Consider the following 15,398-nt stretch of genomic DNA (forward strand, 5'->3'; position numbering starts at 1 on the left):
TCAGCCCCACTGTAAGACGTGGGGCATCCCCTAGAGTTACTGTCACATTAAAGGTTAAAATTAAGGGGGCACCTGACAGGCTTAATTGGTGGAGCATGTGACTCTTGATCTCAGGGTCATGAGTTCAAGCCCCACACTGGGCGTAGAGCGTACTTAAAAAAAAAAAAAAAAAAGGAAATCTGTGGAAAGGTGTGAAAACTCTGATAAATGAAAAACACTATTTAAAATTCTAGCTAGTGGAGCACCTGGGCGGCTCAGTCATTTAAGCGTCTGCCTTCGGTTCAGGTCATGATCCCAGGGTCCTGCGTAGGGCTCCCTGCTCAGCGGGGAGTCTGCTTCTCCCTCTGCCCCTCCTCCCCACTCCTTGGCTCTCTCTGCCCACCCCCCAAAATAAATAAATAAAATCTTTTAAAAAAACCAAAAACAAAATTCTAGCTACAGAAGCCAAGATTGGTGACACAGAAGTCCACAGGAAAAACTAATTTTGGTGTTACAGTTGTGAGACTTGGGAGAAACGTTTAACATTTTTTTCCTGTATTGCTGATTATACAGTAAAGCTTTCATCAGGAAAACAGAGGTTAGCCTTTCTAGTGATTACTGGAGTGTGTAACAAGTTACACTTAAGACTAATTAAATTCATTAAAAATAAAAGAAAATTTAAAGACTAGATAAGGACAGAAAAATCATGATTTCTTACACTGTTAAAAATAAGCATTGAAAATGATGATACTTCAGGAGAGCAGTGATGTGGGATCGTGGCACATAAATATAATTCTGAAGGACAAAGCGTACTGTCCAGAGGGGTTTCCAGCTGTGCTCCTTCCAGAGCATGCCCCAGAAGCCGTCCTGAGGGCCGAGCCCCTGTGGGTAGGCTGGGGCAGCCCTGGGCCTGAGCGCTCTAGAGAGGGGGTGTGACAGTGGCCTTTGCAGCGGCCTTGCAGAGCTCGTGCATGCAGAGCGTCCAGAAAGGGGGTTAGAGTCCCGGGCACGCAAGTGTGACAACACAAGGCTCTGGGGAGGCAGGGCAGGATCTTAGGACAGATGTATGGGGTCCCAAGGCAGTGGCTGGCTGTTCTGTTGTCCTTTGCACCTTAACGATGGTGAAAAGTGCATGTGATGAATGGCTTTTTGCGGGGGCGGGGCTTTGTCTCAGACCATAAAGCAGATGCAGCAGAGGATGCTGGAACTCAAAAAGACTCTCCAGAAGGAACTGGTAAGTGCCCCTCTTCTGCCTCATGCCTGATGATGCGCCCCCCCCCACCCGTTGATTGCAGGTTTCTGGAAAGCCAGATGTTGGCTGGTGGGACAATAGCCCTGCCCGTTTGAACATGCCTCTGCAAAGTAGCCGTGTGACTTCGGGCGTGTGCCGTCCTTCCCCGAGCCCTGAGCTCTGAGAAGTCAGTGACATGACCTGTGCGCCGTGTGCCATGCCCAGACCTAGGAGAGCAGCGCCTCTGCCCTTTTTGGGGTGCTCCCTGCCCCAGAGGTGTCCTGACCCGGGTAAAGGAAATGTCTGACCTTCCCCACATGACCTCCTTCTTCGCCAGCGGCCACCCCACCTGGGGGAGCCAAGCCTTCTTCAGACACTGGAAGGCTCTCCCTTTCCACGGGGGGCCCTCTCGGCTAGCACGCTGGGCCTGCTAAAGGATGGGCGGGTGGTTTTCACACCTGTCTCGGGGGTTCAGTGTGGCATCTTTCCATGGGTTTTCAGAAAATCAGACCCGACAATGAGCTGTTTGAAGTCCGGGACAAGCCTGGCCCTGAGATGCCAAACATGGCCCCTTCTGTCACGAATAACGCTGACCTGACTGATGCCCGAGAGATCAACTTTGAATACCTGAAACACGTGGTTTTGAAATTCATGTCCTGCCGAGAATCTGAGGTAAAGGGCTTCTGAGTTGCCTTTTGGGTTCCGAGTGCCTGGCTCATTTGTCCAAGCCTCGCATGGCTTTCCCCAAGGCCATTTCTTTCTTCCTCTGCCACGTTCTGATTTGCCCACCAGTGTGGGTACGTCCTCCTTTCCCCAGCTGGCCCTGACCTGCGGACTGCAGCAAGCAGGGGGGCCGAGAAGGGGGCGGAGGCTTGAGTCCAGGGAGCTGAATCTGCCCCACGTTCCTGCATCTGCTGAAGAGCAGGGCAGCTGTTGCGTGGATGTCCCCCGGGGGTCTTGCCGGTACCCGAAGGAAAAGATGGAGGGGAGAAAAAGAACCGGTCATCGTTGTCAGACTTGAGAAAGCCCAACTTCGCCCTCCCCGTGATCCTTGCTCACCCCCGTCGGGAGCAGAGCCCGGGAAGTGCTGCCGCTTAGACCCCCCCCCCCCCCCCACCTCCGCTCCGCCCCCACCAAGGCCGGTGGCAGCACAACTTCCTTTGTTTCAGGCTTTTCACCTTATAAAAGCTGTGTCAGTGTTGCTGAACTTCTCAGAAGAGGAAGAGAACATGCTCAAAGAAACCCTGGAGTACAAGGTAGGTCGCCGGCTGCCGAGGCTCTTGGAAACTGGAGTTACCAGCCCCGTGCTTGGCTGACTGTCCCCAGGACGCGCTTGCTTCCCCGCACACACAGCCATGCGTGCGCCACCCACAGCCTCCGTGCTTTCCCGGGCTCTTTGACCAATGTCTCTCACGTCAGCAGCCCTGGGGCCGGCCCGGCGTCCGGACTTTTTTTTTTTTTAAGATTTTTATTTATTTATTGAGAGAGAGAGAATGATAGCATGAGAGGGAGGAGGGTCAGAGGGAGAAGCAGACTCCCCGCTGAGCAGGGAACCCGATGTGGGACTCGATCCCGGGACTCCAGGACCATGACCTGAGCCGAAGGCAGTTGCCCAACCAACTGAGCCACCCAGGAGCCCCTGAATATTTTATTTTTTAAAAAGTCTGGATGCCAGGGGCGCCTGGGTGGCTCAGATGGTTAAGCGACTGCCTTCGGCTCAGGTCATGATCCTGGAGTCCCGGGATCGAGTCCCACATCGGGCTCCCTGCTCAGCGGGGAGTCTGCTTCTCCCTCTGACCCTCCTCCCTCTCATGCTCTCTGTCTCTCATTCTCTCTCTTGCAAAAAAATAAAATATTAAAAAAAAATTATAAAATATTCAGAAAGTACCTGCTGAAGGGATAGAACAAAAAGAAAATCTTAAGGCAGAATTACTTACAGTCCCAGCCCCTGGTTCTGGTCAACTCCATTTTCTCCTGCTCCCCTCACGCACTTAGAACGGGCTCCGGGCCCCGCAGCCTGGTCTCCAACAACCAGCATCTTCACGGCAAGCTCACGGCAGGCACCATGGGGCGTGGAGGGCCGCAGGGGCAGCTTGGGGATGCAGGGGGGGTGGTGGTGCCTTCAGCTTCCTCGGCACCTCATCCTGATGCTCGTCTCAGGAGCCCTTTCTGTTTCCAACCCAGATGTCATGGTTTGGGTCCAAGCCAGCCCCCAAGGGCAGCATCCGGCCATCCATCTCCAACCCTCGGATACCGTGGTCCTAGATGGAAGTGCCAACAGGCGGAGCTCCACGCAATGACACTTTTTCTGTGAAAAGAACACTGACACACCAGTCTGGGTGGGTTTTTAATCACTGTAACTGCAGTATTTTGTACAAGCGTCAAAACATTGTTTACAAGACTTAAGGCCCCCTTCCCGACAGACTGATCTGAACCTCAGGAGGTGGCTGTCCCTGCGTCATCGTGCTCACCAAACGGAAGGGTCCTGGCACTGCCCACATTTCCACCGTGCTGCTAAAATCCCAGCTCTGGCCGCACCCGTCCGCACCTGAATCCTCTAAGTGTCCACACTAGTGCTTGAAGCTGAAGCCCTCAGCCTCCGGCAGGGTGGAGGCACCAGGTCCACCCCGTAGTGACCATGCTAGACGGAAAGACAGCCCTTCGACGTGGTGCCCAGCAGGCCAGAGCCTCGTGCCCCTGCCACACAGCCAGCTCACTGGGGTGGGCATTCAAAATTCCCATTCCCAGTTAGCTTGTTTGGGTTCAGATGAGATAGAAGAGGCTTTTTACCCCTTCCTCTCAAGAAAACATTCTTTCACCTTGTTTCTCAAACCACCCAGAGTTTTAGATGTGCACATCTTTAAGGTACTCTGGGGCCAGTGTGGATTCATGAATATGCAACTTTCAGACAGTATCTCACTTTACTGAAGAAAACTAGCAGATATATGAAAAAAGATCCTTAGTACCAAATACACTCAATTGCCTTTTTAATGAATGTACTTGTCTTGGATAGGTTGCTGGTAAACCATTTTAAACTATTTTTTATAGCTAAAGTTCTTCGCTACTATAAACATGTCTCTGTATTATAAAATCCATTTAACTTGGTGTTCTTAAAGGCAAATCAGAGCATCAAGAGATTATTTCTAAGATTGGGATGCCTTTCCCTTTTTTAATTTCACTAGCATTCTATGGTCTCTGCTTCCTTCTGAAGCAGTGGTGGTATTTCATTTGCTTTGCTCTTAATTCTGTGTTGTGAGACTGAGCAAATGCTAATCACACGTTTGCTCCGGTTAAGGACAGTCTGCTCCATTAAGGGCGAGCAGCAGTGGTCCCTTCCCCATCCCTGACCAAAACGTCGGAAGCCGTCTGCCATGTACGTGGAGCCACCACCTCTCCCCCCCAACCCCACCCCCACCCCCATGTTTCTCAAAAATGCATGGGAGTAAAATATGTAAAACATATCTTACGGGAAAACACGGATTTGCAGAGTTAACGTACTACATTTCCACAGACCTGGGAGTACCAAGCAAGGGCCGTGTCACCATCACCCCCGCTAGGCTCTCTGCCACCCGAGCGACCCATTCCCCAGTTGCCTACCTCCTCCCGTGGCTCCTCCCTGCAGATGGCTTTCCTTTGTTTAGAATTTTATTTTCCCTTTATCTGGTGGGGACACAAGACAGCAATTCCTTCTGTCCTGTAGTTGCGGTAAGAGGGAGCTTCTCCAGCTGTTCCAGGAGAGTCCCCACATCGGGTGGCTCAGGGCTTGCCAACCAGTCCGGCTCCACTGAGGCCTCTCCAGCGCTTGAGCTGCTCTCACCCTGCCCTGCCCACAGCCCCCAGCAGCTTTCACTCAGCCCGGACCTGCTGAGGGTTCATTCTGAGTAGGCTTTCCTCCTGCATGTCGAATTTCCTTCAGCTTTAAGAGGAAGAGTGGAGTAAATATTCTAAGTGAGTTAATGCACTTTTACTTGTATAAAATGTTCTGTGATAGAGACAGTATGTATAGCCCTTTATATGAGCATTGGATTTGGATCTCTCTCCATGTTGTAAATAGGAATTGTATTATCTAAGACTGCTGTAGAAAATTCATTTGTGGTGTCACTTTTTGATTAAAGCTCTTTAATCCAGATGCAACTACAGTGGGTTTTACTTGATAGTCTGGTGTCTCAGTATTTGACTAATGAAATTTGGTACTTTGTGTCTTGTATTTAATATTCCGAGGCAAACTTCATGGACTACAGAACAGACCTTCCAGTTTGGTGAGCAGAGATGTGGGGAGGGCGGCTCCTGGGCTGGAGAGCGGAGATGTGGGGAGGGTGGCATGCTCCGAGAGCATGGAGGCTCCGTGTCCTTTCCCCTTACATTCCCCGGTGCATCTTTCATCTGGCTGTGCCTGAGTATATCCTTTTATGATAAACCAGTAACCTAGTAAGTACAAAAAGGGGGCAAGGGGAGATAGCTATAGAACATTTGTCTTTCAGAAAGCACCCCCCCCCGGTTTAGGTAAATACGTGTAATTTAATGAAGCCAGCAGTCTAGTCCTACCTCCCAGGAATGGTGGGGTCCTGCAGAGGAATTGGAAGGATTGTGTCACTTTGGTCAATGTCTTCTGTCCAAGAACCACATCATCAATGGGGTCCTTTAACAATGCAGACTGCAGTTCCATGTGCTTAAAAGGTTGGAAAAACATCTCGCTCTTCAAAGAAGCTGGCTGTTAGTGGTTATAAGGAACAAAACGTTCCTTTTGTATCTATAGGCTGATGGTACCTGCTCCTGGCTTTTAATCCTTTAAAAAAACCTTGTCAGCATCTCAGGGCGTTCCTGCCGCACAGCCCCAGCCAGTGTCAGGAGATGGTGACCGGGCCCTTCTGGGACCTGCTCCCAAAAGATTCCAAATGTAGTCACACAAACTAAAGACTTTTTTTAAAGATTTTATTTATTTGAGAGAGAGAATGAGAGAGCATGAGAGGGGGGGAGGGTGAGAGGGAGAAGCAGACTCCCTGCTGAGCAGGGAGGCTGATGCGGGACTCGATCCCGGGACTCCGGGATCATGACCTGAGCCGAAGGCAGTCGCTTAACCAACTGAGCCATCCAGGCGCCCCAAACTAAAGACTTTTAAAGCCTAGATCAATTACTGTTTGCACTTTATTAAGTAAGCTCCAAAATTACATACAAATCAAAGGAGTAAAACCAATAAATAGTTATTCAGCCAACTCCACAGCAGCCAGCAGCACCGAGCCCAGGCCAGAGGTACTGCGGTGGGAGAGGGCCAGACACCACGCTCACTCCCTGGGACCGGCTCCGCAGGGACACGCCCACCCCATCAGTTTCCCATTTCTTACCGTCCCATTCCTTACTCGCTTTACATACATGAAACACACCGCAAAGTACATACTAATAAGCCAAGAGCTTTATTGATGCAGCAGGCACTTTACAATGAATCCAAGAGAGCCCGTCTTCTCTCGGAAGACGGGATGTCTGTACAAACCCTCGAAGCTTTACTACTTCAAAAAAACAAGCTCTCCCTTTGACCACAGCCCTTGGATCTGCACCTGCCCAGATCGTCCCTCCCCCACGTGAAATAGAGCGCACAGCTACACCCGGCCAACGCTGACCAGCCACTCCGGCAGACAGTTACGAGGTCAGTTCTGTGTTACTCGTGGACAAAGGCATAGACTATCAGATCCTGCAAAGGATTTAGGAAACAGACAAGTTCTCCCTCCACCTTGAAAATAAAATACACTTCAGCAGATGCATGTCCTGGAATAGTTTAGTTGGGAGTTCCCAGGAAGATGGTCCATTGTCAATCCCTCTTCATCAGCCTGTGCATCCAAAATTCTTCTCAAGGTAACATGAGTCCTTTTTTTTAAACAGTCTTTCTCGCTGTAAGAACTCTTATAATGGAGCCTAGTCCTCCTACTGCTAATGCCTGTGGGGGCAGGAAAAGGAAAAGAGTCAAATGAGACCCGGCTGGCCCAGGGGGAGCCAGGGGGAGCCCGGCTTGCCGGGGGACATGGGACCCATCACAGCTGCCTCCCCGAGTCCTCCTTAGAAATGCCAATGGGGCTCAGCACCAAGTCGCCTTAAAGAGATCAAAGAAAGGGCCTGGCCGCCACACCAGGCAGAGGGCTTGCTTGGTCCCTGAGCAGCACAGCCACCAACCCCCCCCCGCCCCGCCCACCTTCTGGCCGAGAACAGGCACAGCATGGCCAGCAACAGGACCAAAGGCCACCACAGCCCAGCACCGAGGCTGCCCAAGTGGATGACCCCTCCCAACTCAACAGAGCCTTTTGGGAAGGGCATGGTGTTGGTAGCAGCCTGGTCTCCGATAATGATAAGCAAGCTTCCCGTAGCTCTATGGGGCAGGGGGGACAGTGGCTAGATGAAATACCTTGCTCTTGTAACGACCTGAGCAGGGGACAGGCACAGCTCTTTGTGCTTCAGGTGGCTGCAGGCCCTCTTCAGTGAACATCCAGGTTTCTGCCACTGCCCCCCAGCCCCCACCGGCCTAGTGAGGCTGAGGCCAGAAGAGGAAGCCCTGAGAGTTAGCTGGAGGGCTCAGCCTGCATTCCTGAGACCAGCCCCCTCACCCACCACACCTTCACCAATGCAAAGCAGCTACCTCCACTGATGCAAATCAAGTATTATGAAGCTCCAGCCACAAGCAAGCCTGCCTCTCTCCCACCTGGGACTCCCTGTCTCTCTCACCATGCCAGGTCACCTGATCCCATGACACGCCTGGCATAAACAAGCAGCTAAAGCAATTGCAACTACCAAAACCAGTGAACCCCTAGCAGGTGCTTCCATAGGAGAAGTGACCAGATGTCCTAGGTGGTTTTAGGTGTAGCCCCTTACTCTCGAATGCCTATCAGACTGTCCCGTGTTTGTCTCGGAAACTCTGGCCCGCTGCTGTGAACCCTGGGGTGGGGGCCAGTCAGTGGGTCGCCTGCGTGGGCAGTGTGTTCACGTACCTTTTCATGCCACTGGAGTAACACTGCACTGCTGTTTTCTGTGGGCTTCTCAAACCCTTTATAAATGTACTTCATTAGCAAGTCAATGCCATTTCTGTCCAGCGACTGCACAGCCTGCTCAATTTCACTGCTCTTAAAGTTTGTGAGCACTTTCAGCACCACGCCCTGGGCTCGTTCCTGTAGAGGAGAGAAAGGGAGTGACGCCCAGAGCCGAACCCCAGGCACATCTATGTCCTCCAAGACAGGCACAGAAATGCCCAACTGAGTGGTCAGAACTCTTAGAAACACTGCCCAGTTTCTCATTTGTCTCGGACAGTTACAAAGTAAGTGGCCAATAAGTTATTCCCTGCTGGGCGCCTGGGAGGTTCAGTCGGGTTAAGCTTCTGCCTTCGGCTCAGGTCATGATCCCGGCGTCCTGGGATTGAGCCCTGGATCGGGCTCTCCCTGCTCCGCGGGGAGCCTGCTTCTCCCTCTGCCTCTGCCTGCCACTCCCCCTGCTTGTACCCTCTGTCAAATAAAATACTTAAAACGAAAAAAAAAAAGTTATTCACTTCTTTGGGGGAGAGTAAGTGGTTTACCGGAGAGAAGCATCACTGCTTTTGAGGACACCTGCAAGGCTCAGACTCCCCAAGATCACAACTGTGGAGATCTATTTTCTTAACACATTTAAAAAAAGCTGCAGCTTCCCTCTGCATTCACGCCAGTAACAGAGGGGCCCTTTCCCTCCACCTGAGAGGTGCAGCCATTGCTCACATCAACATGCTGTCACAAGCCGGCAAAAACCCCAGCTTCGGAGAGACCCCTTTCCCTGGAGCAAATTTCAGACAGCTTCTAAACAGCGGTGATGCAATAAAGCACGACTGTATCTTCTCACCTTGTTTTTATTATTTTTTTTAAGACTTTATTTATTTATTTGACACAGAGGGAGAGACAGCCAGAGAGGGAACACAAGCAGGGGGAGCGGGAGAGGGAGAAGCAGGCTCCTGGCTGAGCAGGGAGCCCGATGCGGGGCTCAATCCCAGGACCCCGAGATCATGACCTGAGCCGAAGGCAAGACGCTTAACGACTGAGCCACCCAGGCATCCCTCACCTTATTTTTAAAAGACAGGAAATCTTAAAAGCACTGAAAATCCTTATGCAAATAAAGCCTATTCAATAACCTTTAAAGCAGAAACACTGCTCTAAGTCCCATGTGGCAAGCTAATTTATAGTTTTGCTAAGCAGCAAGGGCTGGGCCGACTTCTCACCCCACGAGGCCCTGGGCCCTGGGGAAGCGTGGATGTTTCTTTGGGGAGCTTTTACTATAAACACTGACAGCTCTGATGGTAGGAGTGCCAGGAGGCTGCCATGGAAGCACTGCCCAGCGTCAACTCACTCCCTCAGCAGAGCCTCGCTGAGGCTGTCTGGAGCCCCGGGGAGCGCTTGCTTGCCCCAGCTCAGCCCGGAGCCCAGCACCACCCAGCAAAGCCGCAGCACCACCCTCTTTACCTTCACAGCCTGATTCTTGGTGTTGATGGGAGAGTTCCGCAAGGCTGCGTGGAATGCCCGAAGCATGTCCCCTGTGCATCACCACCAGTTAAGGATGGTTAGGCTCAAGCATGTCCATGCTTTTATTAATGAACTCCTTTCAAAAACAGCTCAAGAGAGGAGTCAAATGACATCCACATGCCCCCTCCCCCGCCACCGCACCCCACTGCTGATTCCAGGTGTGGCCCCGGCCCATTCAGAGAGCAGCCTGGAGCTCTCCTGAGCCACACCAAGAGTGCCCCTCCTTCTGCCACCCCCGAAACATGTTTGGACACTCCTTCCCTCCCACCCTGGAAGGCAGGAGCAAAGCAAGTGCCCCTCTCGGGGTGACCTGCAATAGAACTGACTGAGCTCACTTGCACCTGCTTGGTACTGGGCACGGTGTCTGCCCTGCTGGGTCCTCACGACAACAGTGATGCGAGGCTAGCCCTGTCACCTTCTCATTCTCAAAAGGGAAGGACGAAGGCACAAATGGAGGTTTCCTAACTCTTAATCCAATGTTTTATCGATTCAACTGCTAAAGAAATTAAGATGTGCTTAAACTGCTATCTTGCAAGACCCACCCAGGTCTTTGATGTTCCCAACCGCTACTAGAAGGGAGATTTATTAATCTAAAAGCTCTTCCCCAAAATACGAGCCGATCCTCCCCACTCCCCTCAACCTTAGTTGCAGTCCTGACACATTCTTTGCTGAGGTAGGAATACACAGCACTCAAAAGAAAATGACAATCTGGGTTAGGTCCCCAAAGGTGACACCTATTTTAAACTGAATTACATCAGCCAACTTTCATTTCCTCATCTGAAACACTGGCTTCAGCCAAAAAGCTTCAAAAATAGAACAAGGAATGGCTGCTGCCCAATCAGGTCTCTACTCCTGTTTGTGCACTGATACCTATGTGTGAACAGAGCCCAGAGCAAAGCCCAGTCCCGTCTTCCCTAATGTGGGCTCCATCCTGACGGTGCTGGGCCCGCACCACCCAGGGGCCACTCCTGCTGAGCCCGGACCTACCTTCCACAATGGAGAGGCAGCCCACCCCCTGTATCTGCTGGCTTTGGAATTCCTTTTCCTCAGCCAGGCAAGGGCCAGTCTGATACCAGCCACTGATGTCTCCCTTGGAACTGTTTTCCGATCTGGCATCCCAGAGCAATACGCAGAGTCTCAGCAGCTTAGAAGGAAATGCAGGCCGGCTCTCTTCAATAACCAGCACGGCTGACAAACAGAATCATTCAAGGGATGGACGGGGAAGGGCAGGGAAACTAGTCCACGGGGGCAAAGAGAGTCACTGCTTTAGTTACCTCCGTAGTGCCAACCTACCAAGCATTCGCTATAGGTGTTGACAGATACAAGGCCTTTAGCAGCTTGGGGACATCTGGGGAGCAGGGAGTGCACAGCATTTATCAAGCTGGCCTCTGTGCTCAGCTTACAACAGGCTGTGGAGCCTGGGGACCGCTGCCCCTCGTCTCCAGATCAGGGTTTCTCAACCACAGCACTATTAACATTTTAGACCCCACGACTGATGTGAGGTCTGTCCTGTGCACTGCACAATATTTAGCAGCGTGCCCGGCCTCTACCCACTAGATCCCAGCAGCGTTCCCCAAGAGTGACAATCAAAATGTCTCCAAACAATGCCAAATTTCTTCAGGGGGAGGAGAGAGTGCAAAATTGTTCAAAACCACTGCTTTGGACCAATTCCTGTTCCTGAGGACCAGAAGGTTCTTCAGTGAGGAAGAAAAGAAACGAATATTTTAAACTCCCTACAAGCTCTCAGCTTCTGTGCCAGGTGCTTTCACATGTCATCTCAATACTGCTAACAACGCTCTGTGACAAGAATCATTATTCTCATTTGAAAGGCAATGAATTTGAGGCTCAAAGAAGGAAAATGACCTGCCCAAGGTTAAAAAGCTAAGCTGTCCAGCTGGCCTTCAAACCCAAGTATGCCCAACTCCAAAGCCAAGCTCTTTCTATAATCCCCTACTGTCGCTCTACCCAAAGACCCACACTACGTGTCCAGGACACTTGCTGCGTGCCCAGCACCATGAAGCCTCACAATATTGTTGTGATACTCCCACGGAACCTGTAAGGCCAGCGGGGTTCCCCTCCTGTTCACAGAAGATGCTGCTGAGGTTCAGAGAGGGTATGAGGTCACACAACTGTAGCATGATAGAGTTAGGTCTGCATGGATACACAGCCCATGTTCTAGCTCATCTGAGTTATTTCCTACCAAGACTAAATTCCCTGTAAGGCAGTAGGGCAGGTCTCCGCCTCCCTACATTCCCCCACTCCAGTCAATCAATCTCTATCCCTAATCCTCTGGCCTCTGTTCTAAGACTCCCAGAAGCCTGTTCTATAGTTTAAGTTCAGTGATCTAATATAAGTCCAATACCTGGCACATGATAGGGACTAGTAAATACCAGTTCCTTCCTCCTCCCTCCCTGGGTTCCACATTAGCCAGGATTTCAGTTCTCTTTGCTAACCTCCCTTTCTCCAGTCCCAAGAGGTAGACAATCTATGGTAACAAGGTTGCTGACACTGTCACTAGTGGAGAAATTGCCACTAACTGGATGTGCTAAACCTTGGCCTCTGAGCAGCCTCAAGGAACCTATCATTAGTCAGGGGGCGTACCAAGAGATGACCTTCAAAAAGTCCCTGTAGCACTAGGACCAAGATAGCAGATAACCAGACTTTGTTCTCCCCATCTGTGGATGGTCCTGGGCCACAGGCCCGACCCCGGAGCCTTTTTGGTACTGCCTGCCCATAAGCCAGGTCCTGCAACAGACTACAGAATCAATCTTCCCTCATGAGGGTCCTTCTCATGACCCCATTTCATCAATGGGGTAAGCAGGGTGATCCTGATGGGGCAGGAAATACAAGTTTGAATCCCCATCTTTGAAAGCACATTCCTGTTCAAAGTCTGGTTTTTGGTTCAAAGGCACACTGGAGGAACACCGCGGGACTCCTCCCTAAGGTAGTCCATGGGCCTGACTTCCCAAGCTGAGTCAACTGATTAAACACCCAGAACCTGATTTATATACAGCATGAGCCTCCAACCCTGCCCTGGCAAGTGCGGGGGAGGGGCAGGCACTTCCTGTAACACCATTTGAATAAAGAAAAATCCTTCCTGTGAGAATAAGTCAGTTTCCTGTGCTCAGACTGCTAAGGGACCAAGCAGGCTGCGACAACCACCTCTATTTTTAATCTTGTTTTCTAAATGCTTGCTTTATGTGGCCACAAGAATAGTCACTTCCAGTCATGAGGCTCTACTTTTACATTTCACTTGATGCTGTCTGGTTTTTCTTAGCTCTCAACTACTAGTCTTTCCCTGCTTCCTGCACAAGAAGGCTATTTCGGGGAGGGAGCCAAAACTCGCTTGTTGAACGTGGCTGAGACCATCAAGGTCCACAGCCCAGGGTGTTCACAGGAAGCTGAGAACAGGTGAAAAGAGTAGCGTTAAGCTGGAGGGTCAGACTGATTCTGGGGTGGGAGGCGCACAATCTCTGACCTCAGGGCTGGACTGAGGCTCCAGCCTTCTCCCCCCCTTGGGTCCTTTCTATCCCTCAGCCATCCACCCACCGACCTTCGTGTGGTGCTGCAAGCCAGCCCAAGAGGACTGCACCCGGGAGCCGTCTAGGCCGCTCAATTACTCAGCGGGCTCACCTCGGCCCCTCCCGCCCATCTAGCTCGAGAACAGCCCCATTTCCTGCAAGGGAGGGATGGAGTGATGGGGAACCCAAGGAACGGTCAGTCTGAGGGGATGAGGAGACAGAGGGGGAGAAAAGTGGACAGGCCTCGCGGAGGAGTGAGGGGCCTGCGGGGCTGCAAGCGCGTCCGGCATGCTTCTGGGGCCGGCGAGCCGGCGGGTCCACCAGGGGCTAGGGGCCGCGCTGCTGAGGGAGGATCCGAGGACCGGAGCCCAGGACAAGGGGAGCCCGGGACAAGGGGAGTGGAGAGACCGGATCAGAGGGAAGGGGGATACCCGCAGTAAGGGAACCTGGCCCGAGGGCGGCCAGATCGGAAGGGACTTGGGAGACGGACCTCAGGGGCCCGGAGGTGAGAGGAGTAGGGAGGCCGGCCTGAGGGGCGCCCGGGCCGCCGCGCTGGGTAAGGATATTGCCGCAGAAGGCCATCCACCTCGCTAGGGTCCGGGCCTGGCTCGCCCGCCGCCGCCGCCGCCTCCTCCTGCTCGTCCACGAATTTGTTCTCGTCAAACTCATCGATGTCCACCCGACGGAAGCGCGAGGACAGCGTGTTCCGGGCCATGGCGGGGACTCGGCGCCCGCTCAGCCGGCTCCGCTCCGAGTCCGACCTCGGCTCTACCCCGCTCGGCACCGGCTCAGGCTCGGGGGCGGGAAGCGGCCGCCCGGCGCCTCCTCCACCTCCTCCGCGCGCAGACGCCGCCGCCCGCCCACTTCCGGGCCACGCCGGAACCGGAAGTGCCGGTGGGCGGGAGGGGCGGGGCCTGGGGGGAGGGGCTGGAAGCGCTGGGGAATCGGCCTGGTAGTGACCCCGACAGCCCCCAGCCGGACTCTCATCCTCGGGGAACCTCACTCTTGCTGTCCGAGGAGCGGACACTCCGTCCCCGCGCAGGCCCAGCATCGTGGACATCATAACTGCGCTCAGCTTCCCTCCTGAATCCGAGGAGCCCCTGGCCCTGGAAGGGGCCTGCGCGGACACAGCCGCGGACGCGGGGGCTCATCACTGCCCAGACTGAGGGTGCCCGGGCCCCCAGGAGAAGGTTGCCGGCGCTGCCTGTCGAGTGCTGGGCAGACTTCTTTGAGAGAAAGACCTTCGAGCTGAGGTCTGAGTAGTTCTTCTACCTCCAGGAGTGACGGGAGCGGGAGACCCTAATTCTCGTAACTTAGAACCTTGAACGCCACCACAGAGCTTGGAGGAAGGTGCCCCTGCCTTGTGCACAGTGACTCTATTGTTAACGGACTGGGAGACTTTAAAGACGTTTAAAGTGTATCCAAAGTGCTGACAAGACAAAACATTTGGACTTGGCCCTGCGAGTGTAGTGGTCACCTGGGCCTGGCAGGTAGGGGACGGGGAGAGGAAGATGACCCTGTGGTCACCATTCTGACGGGAAGGGCGAGGTCCTAGGGGCCGAGAAGTCAGTCCTGGCTGGAGAGGCATATCCTGGTGGGAAGCCGAATCCCCAGAGTATGAGATGGGGAAAGATGAGAGTGGGGGGACTAAGGGCAGAGTCAAGGACAACTCTGGTGCCAGAATTGAGTGCCTGGGCAGTTGCTTGAGGGATTAATAGGCCTTAACCTTAGGTTTAATTGGGTCTTTGTTTTCATATAATTGTACTTTTTTTTTTTTAATATTTTGTTTTTAAGTAATCTCTACCCCCAACCTGGGGCTGGAACTTACAACCCCAAGATCAAGAGTCACATGGTCTACTGACAGAGCCAGCCAGGTGCCCCCAGTTGTACTTTGGCCTTTAATAAAGGCCAATAGTTAATGAAATATGGCTCTTTTGTTATTGTCTCAAATACTTCTCATTGAATTGTGTCTACAGATAAAAAAATTATTGCCAGATTATGATGCTATCTAATCTTGGGTACTAAAGATACAGACTCTTACGCTGGGAAATAGGTGCCGAATAAAAGTCTCAGGGGTCCTGGAAACAGGCAAAGCCCACCTGCCTTTCAGCTCCATTTCTTGAAAGAAATCTTTGTGACCCAGGCAGG

At 52.4% G+C, this 15,398-nt stretch overlaps 2 protein-coding genes across 4 annotated transcripts in view; one reads left to right on the forward strand and one right to left on the reverse strand.

Moving 5' to 3' along the window:
- Positions 1-5,344, forward strand: part of GOLGA1 (golgin A1) — a 44,571-nt gene extending 39,227 nt beyond the window's left edge. For all 3 annotated transcript variants that reach the window (XM_025888103.2, XM_073905746.1, XM_025888104.2), the window contains exons 19-22: positions 1,154-1,213; positions 1,712-1,882; positions 2,380-2,466; positions 3,395-5,344. In XM_025888103.2, coding sequence (XP_025743888.1) covers positions 1,154-1,213; positions 1,712-1,882; positions 2,380-2,466; positions 3,395-3,475 — 399 coding nt within the window. In that variant the 3' untranslated portion in view covers positions 3,476-5,344. The remainder of the gene's footprint in view (positions 1-1,153; positions 1,214-1,711; positions 1,883-2,379; positions 2,467-3,394) is intronic.
- Positions 5,345-6,598: 1,254 nt separating this feature from the next.
- ARPC5L (actin related protein 2/3 complex subunit 5 like) lies at positions 6,599-14,119 on the reverse strand. Its single transcript, XM_073905747.1, has 4 exons — positions 13,816-14,119; positions 9,670-9,741; positions 8,182-8,358; positions 6,599-7,139 (listed from the first exon to the last, which is right to left on the reverse strand). The coding sequence occupies exons 1-4, from the start codon at positions 13,963-13,965 to the stop codon at positions 7,077-7,079; spliced, it is 462 nt and encodes a 153-aa protein (XP_073761848.1). The 5' UTR covers positions 13,966-14,119; the 3' UTR covers positions 6,599-7,076.
- Between the last annotated feature and the right edge of the window lie 1,279 nt (positions 14,120-15,398).

This window comes from Callorhinus ursinus, unplaced genomic scaffold (genome assembly GCF_003265705.2).
Source record: "Callorhinus ursinus isolate GAN/ISIS: 27379988/994484 unplaced genomic scaffold, GSC_fseal_2.0 scaffold24, whole genome shotgun sequence".
In the NCBI taxonomy this organism is placed as follows: domain Eukaryota; kingdom Metazoa; phylum Chordata; class Mammalia; order Carnivora; family Otariidae; genus Callorhinus; species Callorhinus ursinus.